At 40.6% G+C, this 27,672-nt stretch overlaps 2 protein-coding genes across 2 annotated transcripts in view; both read right to left on the bottom strand.

The window, feature by feature from the left end:
- The window catches only part of LOC134528624 (integrin beta-PS-like), a 69,991-nt gene extending 57,116 nt beyond the window's left edge, over nucleotides 1-12,875 (bottom strand). Inside the window, exons 1-3 of the mRNA XM_063362376.1 lie at nucleotides 12,853-12,875; nucleotides 8,752-9,007; nucleotides 1,071-1,281 (exon numbers count right to left, since the gene is read on the bottom strand). Of these exons, the coding sequence (XP_063218446.1) occupies nucleotides 1,071-1,281; nucleotides 8,752-9,007; nucleotides 12,853-12,875 (490 nt within the window). The remainder of the gene's footprint in view (nucleotides 1-1,070; nucleotides 1,282-8,751; nucleotides 9,008-12,852) is intronic.
- LOC134531867 (integrin beta-PS-like) overlaps nucleotides 12,645-27,672 on the bottom strand; it is a 60,152-nt gene continuing 45,124 nt past the window's right edge. Inside the window, exons 10-15 of the mRNA XM_063367874.1 lie at nucleotides 23,987-24,214; nucleotides 22,171-22,449; nucleotides 18,584-18,719; nucleotides 16,388-16,543; nucleotides 14,377-14,516; nucleotides 12,645-14,269 (exon numbers count right to left, since the gene is read on the bottom strand). Of these exons, the coding sequence (XP_063223944.1) occupies nucleotides 14,204-14,269; nucleotides 14,377-14,516; nucleotides 16,388-16,543; nucleotides 18,584-18,719; nucleotides 22,171-22,449; nucleotides 23,987-24,214 (1,005 nt within the window). The 3' untranslated portion in view covers nucleotides 12,645-14,203. The remainder of the gene's footprint in view (nucleotides 14,270-14,376; nucleotides 14,517-16,387; nucleotides 16,544-18,583; nucleotides 18,720-22,170; nucleotides 22,450-23,986; nucleotides 24,215-27,672) is intronic.

Here is a 27,672-nt window from a genome sequence, read left to right on the forward strand (position 1 = left end):
ACTGCAATGTCACTGGCTACTTCATGATATGGTTTGCATTTCTATCACAAAAACTCATTTCATGTGTTCTTGGCTGTCAAAATCGTAACAAGTCTGAGAATTTTGAAATGCTAGGTAAAATTAATTAATATTTTCTGAAACAAATTCAAACAATTTCTTGAAGTAGCCAGTGGAATTGCAGTTAAACCTAAAAAAGTTTCATTTTTTAAATAAATTAAATTCTCCTTATTTGTACAACCCAAAAACGTTAAAAATGTAACTTTAGTAGCTAATTATGCAATTTCGTGAAATTTAAACTATTGAAAAAGTCTACAATGTTATCTGTAATTACTGTAAATATAAAATATGGATCTGAAATGGGAGGCACACCCTTAACACTCTTAACAACTTCCAGTATTGGTTGCGAATCACCCAGGGATCTTCTGGGTTAGTAATAAACAATATGTCACCCCTTTTGATAAATACACGACATAAACTTTAGCCAGGATATTGGTAACCGGAAATCTCTAGCGCTCATTGCTGTTGTTGAACATGAGCTGTTACTCAAGTAGCTTGTCTTCTGGGGTTGTCAGCAGTGTCTCAGGTGAATGATTCACCGACGTTTCGGGTCGACGTCGCAGTCGCCATCATCAGGGAGCAGTTACCTACTAGGTCGTAGGAGTAGATATTCCCCGACGTTTCGGGTCGACATTGCCGTCGCCATCATCAGGTAGCAGTTACCTACTATGTAGTAGGAATAGATATTCACCGACGTTTCGGGTCGACATTGCAGTCGCCATCATCAGGGAGCAGTTGCTTACTAGGTAGGTAGGATTAGGTCAACTGCTCCCTGATGATGGCGACTGCAATGTCGACTCGAAACGTCAGTGAATGACTCTTCCAGGACACGACTACAACCCAGAAGCCAAGCTAGTAGGTAACTGCTCCCTAATGATGGTGACTGCAATGTCGACCCGAAATAAGTCGGTGAATTATTGGCCCAGGACGCGGCTAAACAACCCCAGAAGCCAAGCTACTTCAGACAATGGCCGTGAAAGCCTGCGAACATGTTATTAATGAGCTGTACTCACCTACTCTCATGCTTAGTTTCACCCGCTGGGGTCGGAGCTGCACCGGACCTGTCCCTTCGTCCGCGCTGAAGTCCTTGAAGGGCTCGTCTTCGATGAGCGATGTTCTGTCGGACTCTGGGTTTATCAGGTATTCCTTCCTGCACCACTTCTCGAGCGACTCTTTGTCCCGGGTGCTCCGACACCGCAGCTGTCCAAATTTCTCGTCCAATTCCTGCGAAATTCAGGACTTTTAAGTTAGTTATAGGTAGAGACCGGAAAAATTCGCGGGTTCAATGACCTCCAGGATAGACTACACTATCCTCTACACACTCGGGCAAATACCAACTGTTCATTGCCTGCTGACTTGTGAGTCGTCTCGATTGGGTAGCCTGTGATTCGACACTTCTACGAGTGAGGGTCTCTAATTGGCCCTCATTACTCCAGATTAACAGTGAATCAATGGCAGAAGCAGCACTAAGGTATAATTATTAGAATTGTAACATGTCACGAATTGAATCCGCGAATTTTTCCGGTCTCTAGTAATAGGTAGAGACCTGTAAAATTCGCGGATTCACTTCGCGATAGGATAGAGTCCAAATACTTTTGACATTATTTTGCTTCAGTGATTGGGCCACAGTTTATCTGAAGGACTCTGGGCCAATGAAAAATCTGTAACAGAAGAATTAGCGAATCACGATCATTCCAGTCAACAAGTGTTACGATTCGTTAACCAATCAGCAGATGTAATTTGCACGAGTGCGTAGAGGATCATGGAGTCTATCCTTTAGGGATTTGAAATCGCGATTTTACAGGTCTCTAGTTATAGGGTTTGGTTGCATATAACATACCTGGTGATTCCCAACAGTGGAGGATCCAGAAGGTAGTAGGACGAGTAGGGGGAGGCTTTTGTTTCGGAAACAAATCAATTTGTTAGTTTTTTTTTTACAGAAAAAATTATTTCATCAAGTAATGATTGCGATCATAAAATGAGGAAGTCGGGCTTAAACCCCTTTGGAGCCACTTTCTTTCCCTTCTTTACTCTAGATTTGTCTATGAATTTTCTAAAACAGTGTTCAGAAACCGGTACCAGTCTAAGACCCCAGCACACACTAGTTCTCAATCCTGAAAGTACATGGTTTGGTCTAGTGAATTTCACTATTTTACTATCAACATATGATTATTTAGGGCATGTCGCTTTGCCCATAATTCGAGTTAAAGTTGGCTCAATTTTTTTTGTTAAATATAGCACAAAATTTACAGGTTTTTAAAAATTTTTAATTGATTCATGGACCTTTAAAATACATCCAACCAGCCTTTTTTTCTTCTATGTATAAGACATTGCCACAAAATTTTGCCATCACTATTATACACGAATACGTAACGTATGTTCGATTTTCAGTATCATTCTCATGTTAAAAGTTTTAATTTTATTTTATGTAATACTAATGTTTTCAACTTCCATTTCATCACTTTCTCAACAACATGTTTAGACACGAAATTATTCTCTCTGACTTGTGACTAACTCAGCAAGGTGATGCTTGTCATTGCTTGGGTAAGATTTTGCTAAGCTGTGGGAAGGAGTAGGCATATTTACACGCTTGCAAAGATTGAATTTTAAATTTACCAACTGACAGAAAAAAAAGCATAATAATTTCTTAATTATTCCTAAATATATACATAATTAGAGACCGGAAAAATTCGCGGTTTCATTTCATGATACGCTATAATCAAAACAACTGTATCTTTATATTGCTTCTGTGATATACTCACAGTTCATCTGAAGGATTTTGAGCCAATGAAAAACCTTCAACCAAAACAGTATCGAATCGCAAGCGTCCCAGTTGACACGTGTCACGAGTCAATAGCCAATGAGCAGAGTGCATTTTTCCTGAGTGTGTGTAGAGGATTGTGCAGTCTATCCTAGAGGTCATCGAAATCGCGAATTTTTCCAGTCTCTATACATAATGTATAGAGACCGGAAGAATTCGCGGATTAATTTCGTGATAGGCTGAAATCCAAACACGTGTACAATTCTGCTGGTTTTGCTATTGGCTCGAAGTTTAACTTGAGCTCTCTGGGCCAATGAGATATTATCGACCAAAGAATCATCAAATCACAAGCTACCTATTGGAGACGCCATACATGTTAGCACCCAATGAACACACGTTTGCTTAAAAAATGCAGAGGATAATGGAGGCTATCCTAGAGGTAATTGAATCCGCGAATTTTTCCGGTCTCTAATAATGTATTATGATGTAGACTATTATGACTTCTCCAAGAATATGTGCGTCAGCCCTCGTGATACGCTTGTTTCCTCCACGGCGAGCTTCCAAGAAGTGGGAACGCGTCACTCATCCGGAGGAAACGGAGCCGCGGAAGTGATTCAACTCGAGCTTCGCTTCAATTCCGCGACGTGAAGTGACGCAGTCCTGAGCACGTGCAGTGACGGTCACTTCCTGGCGCGAAGGCACAGCCGAGAGTGAGCTGAGAGTCCCATCGGGTCGTTACCACAACGCAGAAATACCATAACGCCGAATGTCAAAATTGACCACAACGCCGACAGCTAGAAAACTGCTGTGTACCACAACGCCGAAATAACAACTGAATGACTTTGTGTGTGTTTCTTAAATGTACCGTAACGCCGAAATACCACAATCAAACCTAACCTTACCTAACCTAACTTAACCTAGCCTATCCTAGCCTAGTCTAACCTAACCTAATCTAACCTAAACTAGTCTAACCTAACCTAACCTTTGTGGCAGTCCTGCAATGACATTTTTCAGCGTTAGTGTATTTCGGCGTTGTGGTACACAGCATTTTTCTAGCTGTCGGCGTTGTGGTCAATTTGGCATTTCGGCGTTGTGGTATTTCGGCGTTGTGGTGCGTCCCCGTCCCATCCCACACAGACACACAGACACACAGACGTGCGTGCGGTGACCGCACTTCCTGTCTTGCCGCTGACGTCGAGAGCGGTGTGTCGCACGGGGAAGAAACTGTAATTGCCGGAACCGAGACCCTAGATTTTTGAAGTAGTTTCGGGCGCGTCCGCTAGATAGTAGCTTTCACAATATACTCCTAATATAGCTACATTGATTGTGAGGAGTAATGCTGAAAGTATCATCAGGCAAACAAACCCGGTAAAAAAATTAATTCACTATATTTTTTTGTAGCTCTACACATTTTTTGGTGTGGCAAACCAGAAATGTTTGTATCTCCTACTCATTTATACGTAGCATGACCTTTTTTTTTTATTACAAAACACCATTAAGTGTTCTTCGCACAGTGAAAATTACTAAGTAATTAGTAGAGACATGCAAAATTCGCGGATTCATTTCGCGATATGCTAGCATCAAAACAACTATACCTTCGTACCGCTTCTGCGATTGGCCCACATTTTATCCGGGAACTGTGAGCCAATGGGAAAGACTAAACCAAGAAAGTGCCAAATTACGGACAGCCTAGTTGAGACGTCTCACGCGTCAGTAGCCAATGAAGAGGTGTCATTTCCGCGAGTATTTAAAGGACTGTGGAGTTTATCCTAGAGGTCAATGAATCCGCGAATTTTGCAGGTCTCTAGTAATTAGTCGTCGAATAGATATATTAACAATATTAACATGAAACTTTGTATCCCAACAAGTAGCCGGGCTTCAGGACCCTGTCGTCGGAGTTGCCCCGTTTCCCTACCCGTAATAAAGATATGTCACCAATTCGCCCTTTGTGGCCATGCACACTGTGTTTGTTCTTTGTGTTACCTTGTACCTTTCATATATTAAAGATGTATTTTTTTTTTGGTGAGGACTCCTCTTGTGGGGAAACCTTTAATTTAAAAATAACTAGAACCTCAATCCCAGTATTTATGGGCCCATCCAACAGATAGCGTCACATGTCAAGTGAAACATGGTTTCAGTTTCCACTGTAAGAGTTGCACTTCTAAATCTCCCTCCTTGTTCTGTGGTGTGTCGTGGATCCAGGTATTGGAACACTCGTCAGCGGTGTCGGTGGTGTGTATAATGGCATCTGCTGTGGCTAGTAAATGGAAGCAGGCCAAATTCTCGGATTCATTTCGCGATAGGCTAAAATTTAAAATGCTTAGGCTACACCTTTGTTGTTGCCTCTGCTATTGGCTCACTTTTGATCTCGATGAATCTGGGCCAGCAAGTGACTCTCAAGTGAAGAAGTATGGAATCATGGGTTATGAAGTCGAGATGCCTCACAAGTAGGGACCGGAAAAATTCGTGGATTCAATGACCTCTAGGATAGCCTCCATTATCCTCTGCATTTCTCAAGCAAACACGCGTGTTCATTGGGTGCTAACTTGTGAGGCGTCTCCACTGGGTAGCTTGTGAATCGACGCTTCTTTGGTCGATAGTCTCTCATTGGCCTAGAGAGTTCCAGTTAAACTGCGAGCCAATAGCAGAACCAGCAGAAATGTACACAAGTTTGAATTTCAGCCTATCACGAAATGAATCCGCGAATTTTTCCGGTCTCTACTCACAAGTCAGTAGCCAGTCAACGGGTGGCATTTGCCTCAGTATGCAGGGGGTTGTGGAATCTATCGTGGAGGTCATTGAACCCGCCGATTTTCCCGGTCCCTACTAATGAAATTATGTTCTTTACAACTTTAGGTATTTAACATTGACCCTGTTCCACATCTGAACGATTTTAATGTTAATATATTTTATAACAATCTATTCATTTCAGATTTATGAGCAGTTATATAGCTTGATGTCCTACTAGTATCGTCATTTTACGCCATTTTTTTTTTTTGCTACTGCTGAGAATGTCTGAAACCCTGCTCTCAAGTATTGCCACGCAGAAGGAAAAATAGCTTCTAACTTATACTTCAAAAAAATATTATTCTGTATTCCACAGCGGCCTCGGAATATAAAGGAGCTCTCGTCTGCGGGATTTGGGGGATTGCCAAAATAAACTTGCCAAAGCCTCTGGGACTTTTGGTGAAACCATATACTTAGTAGTAGAGACACGGAAATACCGCGCATCCATTAATTCGCAAGTTAGAATGCAAACCTTCACAATCTCGCACCGTGTTCATGATTAGACCGCAGCTATTTGGACACGCCCCTCTACGACCGTGAGCCAAAGATGCACGGCTAGGAGAGAAGAAAGCGAACCAGGCAGCGCCAATTAACAAGGATAAAAATGTCCTCGCTAAGGAATCGACCAATGGGAAAGCAAACATTCTATGACTTTGGATTCTACCCTGAGGTCAGAAGAGTGTGCGATAGTTCCGCGACTCCACTAAGTAGGAATGAAAGTCGCGCGTGCAAGCTACGCTACCAGTCAGTTTAAGGGTGGATTTCCAGTCAAACTGTGTCATTATGGAAGCAGCAGTTGCGGTTTTAAAGTATCGCGGGACTTTACATGTTCGAGTTGAATGCAACAAGTACTTTGATATTTCATTACTCGTACATTAAAATATGTTCGGTGACCGTGAACTGCTTAATGCTTCATTAGCTCTACCATAAGAGCACCAGTTGATTTTTACATTTCAGTTGGCAAGTAGTGAGCTAGTGACTGCGCAGAAAACAAGTGTCAGACTATACTGGATTATTTCGAATGGGCTGGACCTTTTGCAACTTCTGGACCCGAAGGTGTAGTAGATGTAGAATAAAATAAATTAGGTTTTATCAAATACACCAAAATATTACTGGACAGCTCCAAGATTTTTGTATCAGGCCGATAGATGGCAAAAGGCATGCCTGGCATGAACAATGTATCTGTTTAATACATATTATGGTACCAACATTATGACACAAATCTAACTATTTTCCCTTAAAAATGGTTTAATAATGATACATATTAATGGGGGAAAACCTTCAATGCTTCAAAATAAAAATAAAAGTTTATCTTTTTTTACACCAGATAACATGTGTAATTTTAGGATTCATTAAAAAATATTTCTTTTGGACACGCCTCTTGTCATTAGGTCATTTTTCACAATCTCGCCTATGTTGTTCTTGTTAGTATAGACAAATAGCCTCTATAGAATTTTGTATAGAGCTGTCCGGTATTAGTCAGTAACATATTTAGTGTTAAGACCTCCCGAAATCATGAAGGTTTGTGAAATAAATATTTTTGTTAGTAACAACTACGATAACTATAATTTACAAGTAGGCCTAGTAATTTAATTTTACGAGAAAAGTGGCAAATCAAAAGATAATACATATTTGAACGTATAAAATTTTTTTCACTTTTTTTAAAATTTAAATTGTTGTCCGTGTAATTTCACCAAATATATTATAACTTTAAATTGATTATTTGCGAATCACATTGTTTTGTGATGCACATCCTGAGTCAGAACGCTACATCACTAAACCCGGCATTCACATTCCTAATTCCTGCCCACCCGCCCCTTCTGGCCACAGACAACTCCCGAGCGGGCGTAGAAGAAGTACTACCTTAAAGCCATTATACGGGAAGTATACGGCCAGTATACGGGAAGCCCAAGATTCCTTGACCCCCGATCAATCCCGAACTTACGCGAAGTTGGCCTATCGATCATGCAAATCCGCCGTGGGAACAAAAAATGCCATTTTGCAAAGTTTCATACATCTCCACGGAATTTGGAGTACCTATTTTAAATGTAGCTCACCTAACTAACCAAATTTTCATTTCAGTAACGATATCCTAAATCGTGCGAAAATAAATGAAAGACGATATTTTTGCGAAAAATGTCCCACCTAAACTATATACAACTAACTGTTACTTGTACTCGTTCCACAACGACACGGAAACGTAACAAAAGGCAAACAAACCAGACAGAATTCCACGGTTACCTAATACGAAAAATTAATTATACTAAAACAAATTTCAGATACCTGAACGTAGCACGTTCTTCATTTACATCTTAGTAAAAATAAACAAGAAAACAATTATACATATAGATAGAAACTGGAAATATTCGCGAGTTCAATGCCCTCTAGGATAGACTCCACGATTCCCTACATATTCGGGCAAATGCCACATGCTCATTTGCTAATTACTTCTGAGACCTGTCAACGAGAATGCTTCCGATTCGATACTTCTTTGTCTGAAGTTTTTTTCACTGGCTCAAAGCCAATCACAGAAGTAATATGAAGGTACAGCTGTTTGGATCCCAGCATAACGCGAAACGAATCCGCGAATTTTTCCGGTCTCTACACATAGAATGCCAGGTTTTTGTTGTATCAAATAATGTTGAACGTGTTAAAACGTAAACAAACATGGCTACCAGCGCGGCTTCGACTGGTCGCAACGGAGCAACACACACGGAAGGGCTGGTCCAAGTCCAGTGTCCGTGACCACGCGCGCGGGATAGTGGATTGTCCGTTCCACGAGATACGTCTCCTCTCGAACGGTGGGGCCCTGGGCTATTTTCTTTTATGGAAGCCCTCCCCGGGAAATTAAAAAAAAAAATTAACTCTTTGAAAGAAAATTTTAAGCCAACCTGGAACTTAAATTTCAACGATGATTTTGCTAATGAATCTTAAGAAATTTTGATATTAATTTCTAATAAATTATCCTCTGGTCAGTTTTACAAATGCTTACAATCAAATCCCGGTGGAATTGAGTAATCGTACGTGGCAATAAACGCTTTACAAGTGTTTTCTAACATTGAATCATAATCTGAAAGTTGTGTTGACCGGCACGTAGAAAACCCTGGAGACGCACGCACGAGGCGGATGGTCCTGGTGACACGCACCTGGTCCGCGCACCAGGCGCACGAAGGCGTGGTGACGCACTGCCCGCAGTCCCGCGCCGCGGCGCACGGGGTCTGCGCCGCCGGCTCCACCGGCTCCACCGGCGCCACCAGCGCCACCGGCGCCACCAGCGCCACCAGCGCCACCAGCGCCACCAGCGCCGGCAGGGGGCTCATGGCGGACTGCGGCCGCCGGCCCAGGGGGCAGCTGCCGCGCCGGATGCGGCCCGCCGCCGCCGGAAGTCCCTCCGCCCTTCCCCTTCTCGTCACCGCAGGACAGCTCACTTCCAGACGTACCAACTTCTTGGCAGGGTGTCCACAGTTAGTACTTTCGTACTAGATCTAGTACTTTTATAAGTTTTTTATTGGTCTAGTACATTTACGCTCAGATCTAGTACTTTTTTTCTTTAATATAATAATATTACAGTAACTGCAATATGTTTTATTATTAAGCGTGATTATTTTTAAAAACTATGGAATGTATGTGTGTGTGGTGTGATATTTAAGTTAGAGCGTTGCAATTTCATTATAACTTCCTAAATTGTTAAAACCATAAGAAAATATAATTTAGTACTTTTTTCTCGCCTAAATTGGTACGAAATATTTTTTCCTTGTGGACACCCTGCTTCTTGGTGCGCACACCAGTTCTCAGGGTCACGTACCATGTACCACGACGACTCTGTCCTTGTACGCAACAATACCAAGATTAGCAAACTAACAATAATCTTTAACCGACAAAATACCAACGTTAGCCATTAACCGAACAAATACGCCAATATAACACAGAGCGAAAAATCACGGTCGATTGTCATTTGCCAGTATTGCCACTGTAGCTACTGTTGGTAAAACTGCTTGACCATTTGCTATTCGGACGTGATATTCGAGGAAATCTCAGTCGAAGTTTATGAGAGTACGAAGGACGCTGCGTTGGCAATGCAGAATATTGTTCGATAAAAAAAAGTACTAGATTTATTAAGAGTTTTTTAATACATATTTTAATAATTTGTTATACTATTTGATATAAAAAATAAAAATTACATTACTTACATGGTTCATATAGTTTACCAGAATAAACACCACATCAAAATGAATATCGCTATCACTTTACTGATTTCAAAAGAAATTATTTGCATTTGAATATCCTCAATGAATAATTTTGAGTCTAAAAATGTTTTTTTTTTTTTTTTTTTCCCCATGATTTAAATGTGTAGGCCTATACTTTTGACTTCCCCCCCCCCCCCTCCCCCAATTCATTGCTCAAGTGAATGAACCCTCGTTTCAGACGAATATCTTCGATATGAATAATTTTTACATGTTTTTCAATGTTATTTACATTTTAGATCAGAAATGCGATGAAATATCAAAATGAAATAATTAATGTGACATTTCTTCTTTGCGTTCGATGATGACTGCCCTCTTTTAACTGAATAAGAATCTAATATATATATATTTTTTCTCTGGGATGCGATTCCGACACAGTTTGTATTTGTTGTAGTGTTGGTAGCGCCGCAGTAGAGCACGGAGGTACCAGTTTTTCGTTCTTTATACCAGCTTTGAGCGAGCTCGGTGCAAGGATTTCTGGGTGGCCGTCTGAAATCCCTGCTTCCAGAGCCAACGATTACTTCCTGCATTCATTCTGAAGCGAAGCATACTTGAAGCACGTATGCAGCTAGCTACTTCACGTCGGTGATTGAACGACACTAAGAAAACCTTTTTTCTGTACTTTTACAAAAAAAAATCTGTAACACTACCAGAAAGACATGGGTACGACTATATTTGCATATATAAAATGTGTTTTTCGAGATGATACTGACCATTAATTACGACAAATGCTGATATATTTTAATGCATATATTTTAACTAATGTTTCATTAAAGCATATATATTTTTTTAAACATGGAAAAGATAATGCAATATTCAACAATTTAACTTTATTTTTTGGTATCATTCTTATTTATTATGTGAGCAGTTGATACTGGAAAGCTAGTCAGGGAACGGTTTACTAATAAATTTAACTACTAGAGATAATGGGACAACACAAAGCTAAATGCCCGGGTGAGAATCCGAACCTAGTATTACTGCGAACACAATTTTGTATCGATGCAGTTTTTTTTCACGTAAATGTCCAAACTGAGAAATATCTCTCACTAGTTAGTTGTAAGGCGCCCGTTGAAAAATGTTGAATATAACAAACAATTTAATATACACGAAATATTTATTAAAATTTCTATTTATTTAAATATTGAGCAAATTAAAATTATTACTGATATATATAATGATAAAAAAGTTTTTGGCAAAAACAATTTTTTAAAGAAAAAACCTTTTGAAAACTTCTACTGCGTGTGAATCGTCTCATTCAATAATATTTAATGAATTATAACGACTTCTCACGTAATCAAAATTTATTTTCAGCGATTAATTAAATATTTACTTAATTTGCGAAGTTAATTATTTAAATTAGTAAAGTAAAAGAATGATCAAAATCTTCACAAATTAAATAAAAATAAAAAGCTCTTATTTAACTTCTAACGCCATCTTTTGGTGAAAACTTCAAATGCACTTCTTATAAGTTATAAGATATAAAAACACGGAAGTGTTGCTGAGCGTAAAGCAGCAAGTGCGGCTACCTGCAGAGTGCCGGTCTCAGTCTCCTGGTGGGAGACTTCCCGCCGCGCACGCTGGCATTCTGCAGGCAGGCGCTGCCTCGCAGCGGTACGTGATTATTAAGTCAGCGATGAGCGTTACTGTATATAGGATTTTACATGACTATTTTTGTTACATTTACAAAAAAAAATACAGTGCCTTGAAGACTCTGAGCCAGTTGTAAACAATCGCTACACGTGGTGATTTATCGTGGCAAAATCCGACTGTTTGAAAGACTTGAAGTCTTTGGTACGTATTTGAATCATTTCTCTTATTGTCTGTGACCCGCGGAGGAAATCTCGTACCGCACTCGACTCGGCCAATCAGAAAACACACTTTGCAGTGCAGAACCTCCGTGATTAACCGTAAAATAACTTCGCCGAGTAACTCGTATTTGTTCCAACAGCAAGAGCCAAAGGATGTTACAGAGCATTTGCAGGCCATGTTGGAGAAAATCATTTCCGCGATAAATCACCATCTCTAACAATTCTCGTGAAACTTGCCAAAGGATGTGACCTCTTGTTTCATTGACCAATGACAGGGCTGTAGCAGGAGGAGGAAGGGTTAGGGGGGGGGGGGGGGTTCTGAACCCTTCCTTCAAGGATTTTAAAGTAAAAAAACTAGTGAAGGCAGAATTAGAAAATTACAGCAACTTAGCTACATAACATAAGGTAACATGGAAATATTATTGTGATCCCTTTAGTGTCCTACAATAAATGCATTTCGTCCCACACATCTAGCCCAACATGCCTCCACACAGAAGCAGCAGGAATTGTATCCTAGAAGTCTATATTTAATGCCGGTTTGTAGTAGCTGCGTCGACTATTGAACCATTTGATTAGCAGACATAAAAATTTATCTACATAGATTTTTTAATGAAAAAAAACCTATATAGGTAGGTACCTACTATTCTTTGCAGCAATTACCTGGGCAATCTAAATAAAAGTCATAATAAAAATTACCTTGTATGTCAGTACAGCTCATATATTATTTCCTTGCAAGGTTTCATCCAAATCTGTGGAGTAATTAACTTCCAATAGTGGAAAATATTTTCTTTGTGTACTTTACGTATGAATCTGTTAAAGCTACTGTAAATTAGTGGAAGTTTGCGTGAAATAGATTGAAACTGCTCCAAAACTTCCAGTAATGAATTATCAATCTTTCAATTCAGATTTATTGTGTCGCTCAGAACCTACGTTAAGGCAGGTATTGTAGTGAACAGAAGGATTAGGGATGATAGTAAAAGAGCGGGGTTGAGACAGTACATTTTATTTTTAGTAAAGCAATTAGCAAAAAAATATTTATTATAATTGCCTACTTAAAATATTTACACACAATACTACATAATAACTTTGTATAGTTTTGTAATGTTGATACTGTATAAAAGAACATCACCGTATATACCCTCATACCTCACAGCGTATTTTTCCAGCTGTTTAGCTTCCTTATTCCTGTACGTACTCGAGAAATATTCCTTCATTCATTGGCGGTCTTTTCCGAGCCAGCCACATGAATTCCAACAGCTAGAGAAACTAATGTTCTACGCTATCTGAGCGCCGCCTTATTGGGTGTGTCTGATCATCAATCGTTCAAACAAATAATAAATTAATGTAAAACACTATAATTAAATGCGTCATGAAATAATAGTTGATCTAGTTATTTCCATAATCTCACTAAATAACAAATTATTATCTTCCATAAATTTTATACTTAATAATACTTTTTCATATAAAATATACTTTCTAGCGATACTAATTATTTACAAGATAAACAATATTCTGATTGATAACACACAATTTTCTTATAGTAAAATATATAATAATTAGTATTAAGGCACATAAAGTATACATAAAATATTAATGAACAACAAAACTTCAGCTAAAAAATATGAAAATTATACTTACAATGCTCATTTTTTTCTTTTAAATATAGTAATTGATAGTGATAAAACTAAATATTTTGAACTTTTTAAACACTAGCCACAGTTTGCAGATTTATTATTCCATTTTATGGCTCGACAAACCAAAGGACAAAGCTTGAGACAGTAGTTGAAGTCGATGTTCGTGATACATTACGTCTTATAATTAGTTACATGCTGGAGAGGGTTAATTACTATGAGATTTTAACAATGCAATTTTTGGAAATATATCTTTTTTGTTATCTTTAGTAATGTTACTACAATGTTAAAACATTTCTTCACCTCTAATAAATTACTCTCGCCTACATAAATTATAGTTCACTTATCTATCGTTTATACTGTGAACGCAAAGAATGAAAATAAAAAAAGGTTTATCTTGAAGTTTAGTTATGGTAGGACTCTATAGTTTTATAACAGCTTTTTATTAAAAAATACATCTACAAAATTGAAACAATTTTCATATTTTAAGATATGTTTATCCCCCTCTCCTTTTTTATTTACTGTAGTCAGTGCCGTTTAAAATTTTATCTCGAGGAATTGGCTGAACATAAGTTAGACAGTGGCTGAAAACAAGTTAGACAGCGGCTGAACACAAGTCAGACACCGTGCAATCACTTTTTGAATAGGGGAAGGGGGGAATGACTGGATTAATTATAACAATCTTGTTCTTTTTTTTTTCAATGATATTTTTAACATTTCTTTAAATCATGTGTTGATAAAAAAGCAATATTTACACTTGAAAATGTTACTCTATAGTATATTTTAATATTAATAATATGTATTCAAAATCCTCTTTGCAAAAAAATGTATCACAGGCAATAGATTTGGTATAAGATATAGTGAGATTTTTTTCTGTATTATTGTCACTTGATACCCATCTCTTCATTGATGTCTTCATGATTTTTTAAATGTCGGATTATTAAAAGTTGACGTTGGAGTTTGGTACAGAGGATTCCCATCCTTAAAAACAAAAGAAACAATAGTTAATTCTTACAATGATGCCTTTTTCATTGCTACACAAATAAAAATATTTAAACATATGAACATCTAAGAAACATCATACAAACCCTATGCCACTTTGAGAGTTCACGTTCCTTCTCAAATCTGGCGTATTCTCTTTTGTCATGAATCGTGGTAAGTATCTTCCATATCAAGATAATCAGAAGTCCCAGGAAAACTGTAGCCCCGATCACTCCGAAAATTACACCTGCAAAAAAAAACAGCAATTAGTGTTCAACGATAATGACATACATGCCTCACAAAGGAGGGGAAAAAATATTTTGAATTATAGAATTTAGTTGTTTTCCATGAATTTGGCTAGTGAATTTTCGTGGAAAGATGCAGAAATTATTTGTACCTATCAATCGCTGTGACATCATTTTCACGTTTAAGTGTGTTGACGTGAATCCAGATTATGAATGAACTTTTCGAATCAGTATTGTGGACAGCATTTGCTTACTGCAGAAAGCATTATGGTTTGCTGGTGCTTCATAAAATCCTAGCGTCTGCTACAATTTTTCTGCGGAAAAATCATTGGCTTTGACACTGGCCTAGCGATGATGGTTGAAGCACCAACATGGATGAGCTAGAGAACTGCTATGGTAGGGATAATTTATATGAGGTCACGACGTTCAACAACCGCGACTATTCCAAGAAAAACTACGGAATGTGATTTTGCACTAGTTCCCATTTGCCTTCCGTAGTTTGAGAATGAAGAGATAACACATTTACAGGTACTTTGAACCCTAGGAAGAGTATTCTTCATACTTGAGGGACCCAACCCTCGACGGAACTTTTGATCAACAATGAGGCGCCGTAACTACTACATCAGTAGGGACTGGAAACATTCGCTGTTTCAGCGACATCTGGGATGGACTCCACAATCCTCCACATACTCGGCCAAATGCCACCCGCTCATTGGCTACTGACTTGTGAGACCTGTGGACTGGGATGCTTGCGGTTGGATACTTCTCCAGTTGAAGGTTTACACTGGCTCTGAATCCTTCAGATAAACTGAGAGACAATCACAGAAGCAAACACGAAGGTACATGTGTTTGGATTCCAGCGTAACGCGAAATAATTCCGCGAGTTTTTCCCGGTCTCTCTACGTCAGACGATCCAACAATCTTCAGGACAGTGGAGTTTAGCATGTCAGCAGAAAACAACCTTAACATTGCAGGTCTCCAATCCTAACCGCGCTGTTCTGGCCTGCTATTGGCAAGTTCTACCACTGCCGGTTCCCGCCAGGGAAGAAAACTATCGGACGAAGAAGGTGTGAATGCAATCGGTTTAATTCGTGTCGGACCACAGAATGTGCCGAACCAAAGAAAGTCTGGTTAAAAAAATTGAACTGTTTTAGGCTGACTGTATATATGTGTGTGTATGTTGGTATGTGTGATGTTGAGAAACACACCGTTTGACCGATTACCATGAAATTTGGCTCATCGGAATGTTTTTTTTTCCACAGAGAATGTTTTTATGCTAGATGGCGCTGCAGCGCATCAACATTTATATCGTTCAACCGATCGCCATGGATAAATTCAATTTTTTACAAAAGAAAATCATAGGTCATAGACATCCAAACAACGAGTGTGTGTCATTCCTCTATGTCCGCATCACGGTCATAAAGCAAGGTTTGGCTACTTCCTATCCTTCTCCTTGGCGAGACCCGTCCGCTTAGTGAGGTGCTTTGTATGTGTACACCTACTTTAAACAAAATTACAAAAAAAAATTGAATGAAGCATTGAAACGCATGTTGGACATTAGCTACATAAAGGAATCTTTTTAGTATAAGTAATCTTTCAATATTCAATTTTTTTACAAAGCTTTATAGATTCTATATTACATAGCTACAGGCCATTCATTTTTAGATAAATTTACACTAACCGAACAACGTCTGCCGGGTTTTGCCAGTGATGGCAATTATTTTGCACACTTGACGTTCAGAAGACAATTACTGTCTACATCTGATTTCGACAAAAAAAAAAGGTCCCCTTCGCCCCGTGTTCAGCCCGGGCAACGCCGGGTGGTACTACAGCTAGTACTATACAAACAAGAAGTGTACTGCCTGTAACTTGCCTAGTATGTTCGGTCCACACTCTCTCTCCTTCTGCACCCATATCCGGTGCGCGCCGTCCATGAACCGGTAGCGGAAGTAGAGCGTGCAGCCTTGGGCGTCGGCTATCGGGCAGATCTTGTCCTGGTTGCTGTCGTAGCTGTCGTAGTCGTCCTCGTCTGGAAACATTTGCCACGTCGCTACAAACGTACAGTAAAGATATGATGTACACAGATTTTTGCTTATGTGCATGATGCGAACGTTGACTTGCGATCTGCCATCAGAACTGTCAACATCAGATGTTGCAGATATTATAAACGCGCATTTCTTTGCAAATGATAGATACTCCAAAAAAAAAAAAGGGGGGGGGTTGTCTGTAAAGTCGGTTTACGGACGATAATTTTACGTGATAACGTCATAAGAAAACATTGATGAAAATTGCATACTTTTGAATTTTCAAATATAATTTAGTTTTTTAATTTAAATAACTTGTTTAAATATAATCACGAGCAATTAGTAAAAAAGCCCGCCTTAACCTGTTTGATATTATAGAAGATTTTCTCGCACGGTGGTTGGCCGGTTCTTGCACGCTAGGCTCAGGCGGAACGTGACAATTTTTCGTGCGTGCAGCCGGTGTTCATCGATTTATAAGAAGTTATCACGTCAAAACAACACACTTTTTGAAGTTATACTTCCTTAGGTAACAGTTGATGCCATTTTCTCTGTACTGCAGTCTTAAGCATGAGGCAGACTATATGAGGTACGCGTTTAGCATCGCCTGGATAGCTACTGATGCCAACGTAAAGCTACTGAAGGAATACATTGTTGAGGGGGAAAAGTAAAATCCATCGACCACTTTCGGAACGCATGAATTGAACCTGCCGGGAGTCAGACCGGGACCATTACCGTGCGAAGCTTGTGGTCCATCCAGTAGCTACTGAGCCACGGAGGCCGCCGTTACACACAGTGAACAACTGCACTGTGCAGTCACATTGCACACACTTCTTAGTACACAATGTTTTATAGCTTTTTTTTAATTACAATCGTGTTATGTGGCCCCTTATATTAGATCCTTTGATACACACAAATTTTTGTATAACTGGTGGGACAAACTAATGTAAGTAGGGGGATAATGCATGAGCTGACAGTAGATCTAAAAAGCAAGGTTTCCCAACTGAACATACCGAGAGATCTATCGGTTGATTGTCAGAGACCAGAAAAGATCTGTTTATTTATTCCAATGGGCTAATTAATGATTCTGCTTGCGTGCTTAAAGGTCTAGGCCAGGAGCTCATATAACGTAAACCAAGTTTCAGGAATTGCACATCTGCTTACAACCGAGTGGAATGGACTCTCATTCTCATTCGGTGGGATCCGAGTCTAATCCCAATTCGAACTTTCCTGCTTTGGTTTCCCCTAGGTCGTTGAAAGGTCCAAATCCCCTCGAATCTTTTCCCGAAGTGCGGTTATTTTTTCCACAAACCTCGTTGTTGACGAGACACAAGCCACGTGAATAAGCATTTGTGTACCAGCTGGGTTTCGCTGCGTAACCTTGCTATCCTGGTCTATTTTCGCCTCGGAAATAACCACAGTTTATATTTACTGGAGCCAGTTTTAACTGTCATTACTTATGTTTATCGAAAGTTTAGTAACCACATTTTGTGAACAGATATAATTTCCGGGATATGCATCAAACCGTTTAAGTTCAGCATTGTGTTAATGAATAAACCACAGTTATTTTGTCTCGCCCTCTATGCGATGGTGAATTAATGCTGAAAAGATAGAAGTGGAGTTACCAACTTAACATGGGTACGACGAGATGTCTTTCATAAATACGAACTGCCAATGAAAAAATCAGTAACACAGGCGCCAAAAGAATTTTCTAAATTTAGTTGTAGGCCACGTGACTGTTCCGGTACAATAAAAGTAATTACAAAAATTATTAGCGTCAAGAAAATGCTTAAATTTTTTGTATTACTCATTAAGTGGTAAAATAATTTTTAGAATGACATTAGTACTTTTTCAGGTGATTCACAAAACGTTCTTAAATACAGGATCAGCAGTCTCATCGGCACATGAAACTAAGGAATGAGTTATTTTCCCGCTGATCGTAGCCGCTAAATAACAACACATCGCAAACATGGGCATGGCGTGTCCAAGTACAACAATCAGGTAGGTATTCCCGCAAATTACAACTGTCTTTGGAGGCCGGCGATCACCTTTGGCTCGTATGTTGTCCACGACAGTTATGTAGCCGCACTTGCTGCACATCTCCACTTGCTTCAGCATCTTTGTGTCATTCAGCTTGCACTGAGCGCAAACCTCGAAGTCTTTGCACAGCGCACCGGGACAAGACTGCAAATAACAAGCTGAACACCATCAGAACACATCCACACAACATGCAAGCTTGCGAACAAGCTCGTCATACGACTTGAATTAGGCTCACAGTGCAAGCTTGACACGTCAAGCTCGATTCAAGCCTGCTTTGAACCATGAACCAATGCCACAAGCTTGCAGGCTTGCCATTGCGAGATTATGGCAGGCTTGCTGCAAGCTTGTCACATGTGTAAACTAGTTTGCTTGAATCAAGCTTGATTAAAGCTAAGAAAATTACAATGGCCAACTTGATTCAAGCTTTATTTAAGACTATTTTGCTCTCTGGGTAAAAAAAAAATACTCACCATCCATATTACATAACATTTTTAATCGAATGAAAAATGAGAGCTATAGGTATTTTATTTTGTGTTGAAGATAGGGAAGCATTATCACACTGTTATTTCGAGATATGTTAACTGAAAAAAAATCATAGATGAGCGTTTGGTCTGATGGTCTATTATAATGAGTTATTTACCCCCCCCCCCCTTTCCGGCTCAACCCATTTTTTTAAATTTTGTTTTTGCAGGGCTTCTATTTAGTCAGGGAGTGGCCATGCCTATGTGTTTATATGGTAACCGGGTGAAGCCATTCTTTTTTTCAGCTCATGGTCTGCCCATTTTGGTTAGTCGCCCAAAACATTGGCTGAAGTGTAGTGTTTTAATTGTGTAAACAGTTTCAAATTACTGTATTTCATTGAAACGACTGTGTTTAACGACATTTTCTTAGCACCAATTCCGAAATGTTTTAAGTGTGACAATATGGCGATGGCGAGGCGACAATTCCTAAAGTACTATGTCCTTGTCACAGACAAGCGTAAACATCAACCAATGCCACCAAGGAATAAGGGAAGCCTACATACAGTTCACAGGAATGAAAACCACACCCGAAGTGTTCCGAAGTTCTCCGAAAGTTGCCGATCATTCGTGAAAAAAACACCATTTTATATATTTTACGGCCATAAAATATTTTAAATAACACTAATATAACATAACCTAACATACCCTAATGGAAAAAAAAGACCTATTGTTTATCATCACCAGGGATGCGAGCGCCCTTGGTCATTAATCCAGCAATGGATACAAGATATGAAAGCGAACTACAGGTCCAAGTTTCCAACCCCCCGAATGCTACCAGCTCTTCATCCATGCCATCCTCTGTATCCTGAATACACCCTTGCATTCATAGGGGAGCTAGTCATGGCGCCAATCGCTACCACGACTGGCCAATCCTCGCACAAGCACACGATGCATGCGACCCTCTCCCTGCATGGCTAATCCGCAAGCTTTGGCCTGAGATGCGCCTAGATTCCTCCCTAGCATAGACACATCCTAAAATTTAACTTAAGTTTATAGTTAGGTTAGGGAAAAAAATCCTTGTGAACTGTAGGCTATAGGCTATCCAAGTAATAAACACCACCATTCGGTTCGCGCCCCATAGTTCTTAGTGTTTGTCACACTCTCTTCTCCTGGTGGTGACGTAAATGTCCCCTTAAAATAAAACTTTGGGCGCCTGGTGGATCTTTTAGTTTCAAATACAAAAAAAAAATAACAAATGCAATTTCGTCTATATATCTGTGCTTCTATATTTAATTTACTTTTAATCAAGCGAACATAAACTAACCAAACATGATCTCAGTAAACAGGTTAAAAAGTAATTTAACTTACATATTTTTTCCCCAAATATATTGAAATTATAACATTTGCTATATGGGTTGGCAATTATATTAAAACTATAACATTTCATGTATGGGCCGGCCCTAATTAGAATATAATTGTTAGGTTTCTTTTGGCATAGTTAAACAGAATAAGAAACAATAAAAGGTCAAAACAAACAATCCCAGAGTTTCAATTCTTAGTGCTTAGAGTTATTAAAGTACTGTAAGTAATAAATAGTTCTGGATGTTCCAGTCTCTTCAAAGTAGTAATCTAAATGTTACACTGTAGACATCACTGAGAATTTGGAGGTGTGGAGATTTGAAATTAGCTGGTCGAAGGTGGTGTGTTACAGGCTACCAGGGCGCCTTAGCCGTCCTGGGTCCCCGAGGAAAGGAGCGGGGATTCGGTCATGATGCCCGCTCCAGGCTCTTGAACCCTGTCTGTGAACATGCCCAAGTCCAACATTGTCAGAACTGGTTCACAGACAGTAAGTAAATGGGCAAAGATGCCCACCAAAAACGGTGATGGCCGGGGAATAAAAAGGTTGGCAAAAACTCACCAAACAGGGTGTGTCTTGTAGCGCTCAGGAAGGTAGTCCTCCAGGATGTGAGGTGAAGACAAGCGCCGAACACGCGCGGTTGCCGCGGACGCTTCCATAAATTAGGATAGTTAGGAATTTAGCAATGTAAAACAATTTCTACTAAGCACACAGACTGACTAATTACTGGTTAAGATACAAATTATGGAAAACCTCCCTTGACTAGCCAATTCCTTTTTCGTACGACGACCGACTGAAGTCTTGTTTTGTGCTGGCCAAGGATCCGAAATGGTCAGTCTGCTAGCGCAGCGCGGCGCTTTCTTCGAAAGAAAGAAGGGGGACTTTGGCTTACGGACCGAAAGGTTCCGAAGATTTCCGAAGGGGGTGGTCGATGTTGGTGTTAGTGACCTACTGAGGAGTGGCCGAACCAAGAAGAAATTGACTAAAGCATCTCTCGCCCGAGGCGACTTCGATAGCATGGGGGCTTATGGAGGAGACTAGTGCAGGGCTCTGCCGGCTCGCAAAAGAACTACAGGGCACTGCTTGTGGCGTGAGTCGCCAGGGGGGCAGGTGTTTAGCGGGCGTTCAAACACCCAGGAGAAATAACTCGCAAATCCGCCGCGAGAGGGCAGAGGTGGTACTTTCGAAGACCGATGGTAATCCTTGGCTTCGGCCGGGGTAAGTGGCCGGTCATTGCTCTGGGCAGGGTTCCCAGGAAAGGCTGGAGAGGGGGGTGGAAATTGAACGACAGTGGGAAATTAAGTTCTACAGAGGTCAGAGACGTGCCGGGACATTGAGTAAAACGACTCACGAGTGTGCCTCTAGGTGCTTGCCTCAGGAGAGCTCCGAGAAAAACAGAGCCCTGGGAAAACGCAGGGATAAGCCGCCTTGATCACGGCTCGGAGGAGAATTACAGGCGACGGGCGTGCATCAAAGCGGGGATAAGACGAGACACAGGCTGACTCGCAAAGACTCGGCAAAAATCAGATATAGCGCTAGGAACAGATTGGGGAGACTGGCCTGACAAAGATTAAATCGGAGTGTGCAGAGCGGTTTTATGCTTACTATTTAATAAGTCCAAACTAAGCTTTGTTTATAAAATATTCAATATGTTTTTCTAGTTGGTAAAAAATTATAAAAGTTAAACATTTAAAAATAAGCAGGGCTGGGCCCAGGGGTCCACCCAGCCCCACCCTTGCGGGGGCCATGTCCCGTGGGCCACGCACAGAGTCCTCACCGGGCACTCCTCGCAGTACTGGCCCGAGTAGTGGTGTCCTTCTTGGGTGCGCGCGCACACGCACTGGCCGCACTCGCAGGAGCCGCGGCCGCTGCACACGGCGGCCTCCCCGGGCCGCCGACAGCCCTCCGCCGTGTCGGCGCACTGGCACGCCTCGCCCGTCCAGCCGGGCTGGCACGTGCACTTGCCGCAGCTGCACTCGCCGTGGTCGGCGCACACGCGGCCCTCGTGCCGCTTGCACGAGAAGTTGTCGCACTCGCACAGCCGGCCGTAGTACCTCTGCCGCACACACACACAGCCACAGACTGGCAGGTGCAGCTGCCCGTAGTACCTCTGCCACACTCACACACACACGTCTGTCGACATTTACGGCTCCTCGCCGATCTCGACGATCTCGACGATCAACCGGCCTTCTACAAAGTCTTATCTTTATTGGTCGAGTTCATCACCACAAGTACATAGGGGAATAAAATTTAGATAAATCAACTTTAAAGGCAAACGTAAAGTAAGCAAGTTTTATGGAAATACATTTAGGATACATATTATTTACAGAAATGCTTTTGTGGCCAACTTTTAATGGAAGATCTGTTTACTGCCAACAAAAATTAGAGGAAAACATAAGCTATGACAAAGAAAACTTACCTAATTTTTCGGGCAACAAGTTAAACTCCTGACACCTTCAAGGTTTTACTATATTTGCAGTTAGACCAGAGGTTTTTCTGACATTTTACCCAATGGAAAGCAAGTGAAAAAATATACAGTCATAAAGACAACAATCAACGTACTTAGCTTAAAATGTTTATGGGACTGCTGAGTAAAATTCTAAGTTGTTTTAAGAACTTTTAACTAGTGGTATTTACCCACTTACATGATGTGCAACATAACCTGCTCCTGAGAAGCACTTCAAAGTGTTTTTTTCTGATGATACCCTTGCACATGACTTTTATAACAAGAGACAATGTATCGCTCTTTGGTGGCATGACTCAAAAGATATAATTATTGTAACAGAAGGAGCAGACTGGACTTGCATGAAGCTGCCCACATTGTTGTTGCTAAACTAGCATAAAACAGTTCCTCCTGCGGTAGATTCCAGATTGAGGATATTGGTTCGCCATATTGGATTGTGACGTCATGACGGCCATATTGGATGACCTTGACTTTGACCTTTACCTTAAACATAACCTTCTAAATTGGGCAAAATGCGCCAAAATTGACTCAACATTCTTCAAACTAAACTGAAATTGAACCAAAATTACACAAAATTCCAATTTAGGATACCAATAGCTTTCACCAAAAAATTTCAAAAAATATCATAATATAAATACCCTTTTGGAGATCAAAGGCCATGTTCAAGTTTAAATGTCTGCAGTGGCTTACTGTCGGCTGGTAGATGGGGAATTTAACCTGCTTTGGGAACATTTCTAGCCTTCGACAATTATTGGGAATAGAACGGGAAATTTTCCCTGGAAACAGTAAATTTTCTCTCAAAAAGAGCATTTTTAAGTATCAGATTTTTGGAGATCTTTTTGGAGAAATGTTTTCCTAAAAAACTGTAATTATTACATTTTCCCGAATTTTGGGTTACTTTTGGCTAATTTTTGGTGAATTCTGGGCAAATTTTGAAGGTCTAGTTCAAAGTCTTCTAAAATGTCCACTGTGATGTCACAATCCAATATGGTGGGCTTCAATCCTCGACCTGAAACTTGCCGCAGGAAGAACTAGAACCTAGGAGCACACGTCTGCAGCAAGTGTGTGAGCGCTCTTCAGAAGCGGGTGGGTTGAAGACAGAGAGAGAGAGAGTGGGCTTGGTGCTGACCTCCTTCTTGTCGGGGCGCGCGGCGCACTGGCAGGAGTTGCAGACGCAGGTGCCGTGGCCGGAGCACGTCTCGTTGCGGTCGTCCTTGCAGCCGGCCGTCTCCTCCATGGCGGGCGAGTTGCTGTCGCTCTTGCAGCGGCAGCGGTCCCCCAGGTAGCCGCGGTGGCAGCGGCACAGCCCGCACTCCAGGTCCCCGTGCCGGCTGCACTCCGAGGAGTTGGCCTCGTTCTGCCGACCACATCACATCACCACCTGTCATCTCTAGTGACCGGAAAAATTCGCGAGTTCATTTCGCGATAGGCTAAAATACAAATAGTTATACCTCAGTGCTGCCTCTGCTGTTGGCTCACAACTCACCTGGATGACTCTGAGCCAATGAGAAACACCCAACCAAAGCTGTATCGAATCACAGGCTGCTACGTTGGGACGTCTCACAAGACAGCAACCAATGAGTGGGTGACATTTGACCGAGTGTACGTAGAACTATGGAGTTCATCCTGCAGGTCATTGAACCCGCGAATTTTTCCGGTCCCTAGTCATCTCCTGGGCCTGTGGTCCTCTAGGGTGGCTTCCCGTGAGGCGCGGGGCCAGCCCAAGCGGCGAGACGCCACAGCTGGTCACTGTTGGAGCGCCCCTGGGTACGCCTATCATACCAACATGAGTCCCACAGTTCAGGAGTGCTTGGTCGAACCACGGTACTGAACCATGCTGTGTCGCCTGGAGGCCAACGATACCACGCCCATAACGATCAGCATCTCTTAGAGAAACACATTGGGGTTGAACTATCGTCCCATGCCAACACCTGATTGTCATGGCACTAGTGAGTGTAAACCAATGAAGGTTCCATATAGACCCAGCTACGGGGCCTGACAGTCTGAAAATTCAGAGATTCGACAGCCCCGCACCCTGATGTAGTAAGGTCGGCCAATTAGTAGATACCCCTAGAGGTCGTAGGAATAGGAAACACCTGGTGGAACCCTCTTTTGTAAAACACAGTGGAAGCACGCGAAGCCAGAGGATCGCTGATTGATGGAGAGAGGCTTCAAGTCACGATGTGCATCTCCACCCATTCCACGCAGACGGCATCGATCAGGACCCTCGAGATTCAGGTTGGGTACACCTTGAACTGCAACGATACTCTTAAGGGAGTTTCCGGACGCACACGCACACACACACACATGGTGCGCAGAGCTTAAGAGGGCGATAAAGGGCTTCATTTAGAGCTGTTTTAGTGGTCAATGCGACGGCAAGTAGAGGTCAAACCAGTTAATGCAGATGAATGAGATTTTTACACATCATTGAGGAAATGTATAATGAATGATCTCAGTTGTCAGAATGTGGTTAATGTTGTTATTAATAAGCAAAATTAATTAGTAAAAAGGTTTATATTAGCACAAATTTGACAACTGGCAGAAAATTAAGTAATCGGAATAACAAAAAAGTAAAAACTGAACGATTTACATGTAACATTCTTTTATAGTATATGATTTTTGGAAATAATTATCTTCATACAATTGCGAGTTACTTGCATACACGTAAGTCACTGCACATTCATGTTTGAGCCGAAAATTTTCCACTTCACTGTTTGGAGATAGGACACTTTCATTCCATCCCTTCAGCAAGACCCGAGCACTGTAGATAATCCTCGCCATTAGAGTGGTCGGGTTCCGGCTGTTATCTGCGCCTTGTTGAGTCTGGTTTTCGATAACACATGTCTTGTCAGGTTACTCTGCATTTCTCTTGTCATTGCATTCGCGTCCACCTCATTTACATTATTCTTAGAGTATTCTTTGCACATATATATTTTATAGTACCGTTTATTTACAAATATTTAACTGGCTTGTGGATATACAATTAATAATTTTTAGTTGCTTTTAGATTACTTGGCATACATCTTATTTTCAACCAAATAATAATAGTTGTATAAAATTTAAATGAACTAAATATACCGTGGGATATTACCTTGCAAGGCATTTATTGGGGGATAAGTTTTACAGATTTTGCAGTTCCAACACTTATAAGCACAGCACAAAATACGAATAATTACACAAAACTTTAAAGCTGATTTGTAAACAAAATACATAAGTTACAATAGTTTACCTCGCAGTTACATACAAATTGATAATATACATAAAAATATTACAAGTTTTCAAAGCTATCATGTTGTTTCATTACGTAGCATATAAAAGTACTAGCTGCAGTACCCGGCGTTGCTCGGGCTAAACACATGGAGCTTTATTGTCTGCGAGTTAAAGCAAACTGGATAGCGCTATATGTCAGTGTGTTGGACATAGAGAAATGTCACACAATTACTGTTTTTATGTTTATGACCTATGATTTTTTGTTTACCCATGGCGATCGGTTATTTATTATTGATTATTAATTATAAATTATTAAGTCCATTAATCGAAATAAAAACTATCATATCTCTCAAGTTGGAAAAAATTACACATAAATGCCAATTTTCATGGAAATCGGTTGACTCGGTGAAGAGTTCACTGGAAACAAACACCAGGAATCTGAATTTATATATATTAAGATCTCTTGTTTGTATCCCATTTAACACTAAAATGTATTTTATATATAATGTATCACATATATAGCACATATATATTTCATGAATAGTAGTTACTGAAGTAAAAAGGTTTTTCCTTTATTACAAAATAAAATACACAATATAAACCATTCATTACATAATTTCTTCTTGCTTTAAGCATTCTCAGATGTAGTTTCTGCAATTGGCGTACTTTCTTCAGTCTTTGTGCTTTGCTTTAACCTTAAATCTAGGTTTAAAAAAAAACACATGTTTTTATTAATAACACTGCCTGAAGCTATACACTGAAGACGACCCATGAATACTATAAATAATTTGTGTACTTATTTTTCTCTCTCCAATTTGCTAGATTTTTACCTCTGTTCCGTTTTCTTCGCACAGACAAATGCAATTTACCACGAGCATTACCTTTTAAAAAACGTGCGTTTGTTTTCGCCATTTATAAATGAACATCCATTCATATATCCCAAGCTAACACAGCGACAGCAAGGAAAACTAAATCCGACTGCCTCACAGTGCCACCCCACCCCTTTCGGCCCTTATCGTGGGACTGAGAAGTGTCGCCTATCGCGAGGGACTCAGAGCAATATCGGTCTAACGCACAATATCAGGCGAACATGTTACGCTTCAAGCAGCTGGAATTTCTAGTAGCTATTTATCCCACTCTTAAGGAAAAAAACAACGCGGTTTCAAAACTGCTCAAGATATCCGAGTAGGGTGTGTTCACGAAAGACATTTAAGAATCTGTTGAAGGCCGAAACATACTTTCGATTTCGGTTTAAGTATTTGAACTGTGTTTTTAGAAGAGTTAAAATGGCTAAAAGGCGTGTTTACAGGGTAGTTTTTAGGCATAAAACACCTTGTACAGATTCTTGAAAGCAATTACGAGACATTCATTACACCTATACCTTCATTTCTATGCCATATAATGTCACTGTCACTACTCAGATCTCACAGTTATCCTGTGACGACGAGAAGACTGCGCGCCAGTCCAGAGGAGACACCGCGCTAGAAGCACCAGCGAGCGTCGCGCTTATCATCCCGCTTCACGGACACACATACACCCCTGACTATGTGGGCCCCACAAGACACTGGCAGTGAACCCTGTGTGACTAGAGCTGCTCTCACCCTT

This window comes from Bacillus rossius, chromosome 1 (assembly GCF_032445375.1).
Source record: "Bacillus rossius redtenbacheri isolate Brsri chromosome 1, Brsri_v3, whole genome shotgun sequence".
Taxonomy (NCBI): Eukaryota; Metazoa; Arthropoda; class Insecta; order Phasmatodea; family Bacillidae; genus Bacillus; species Bacillus rossius.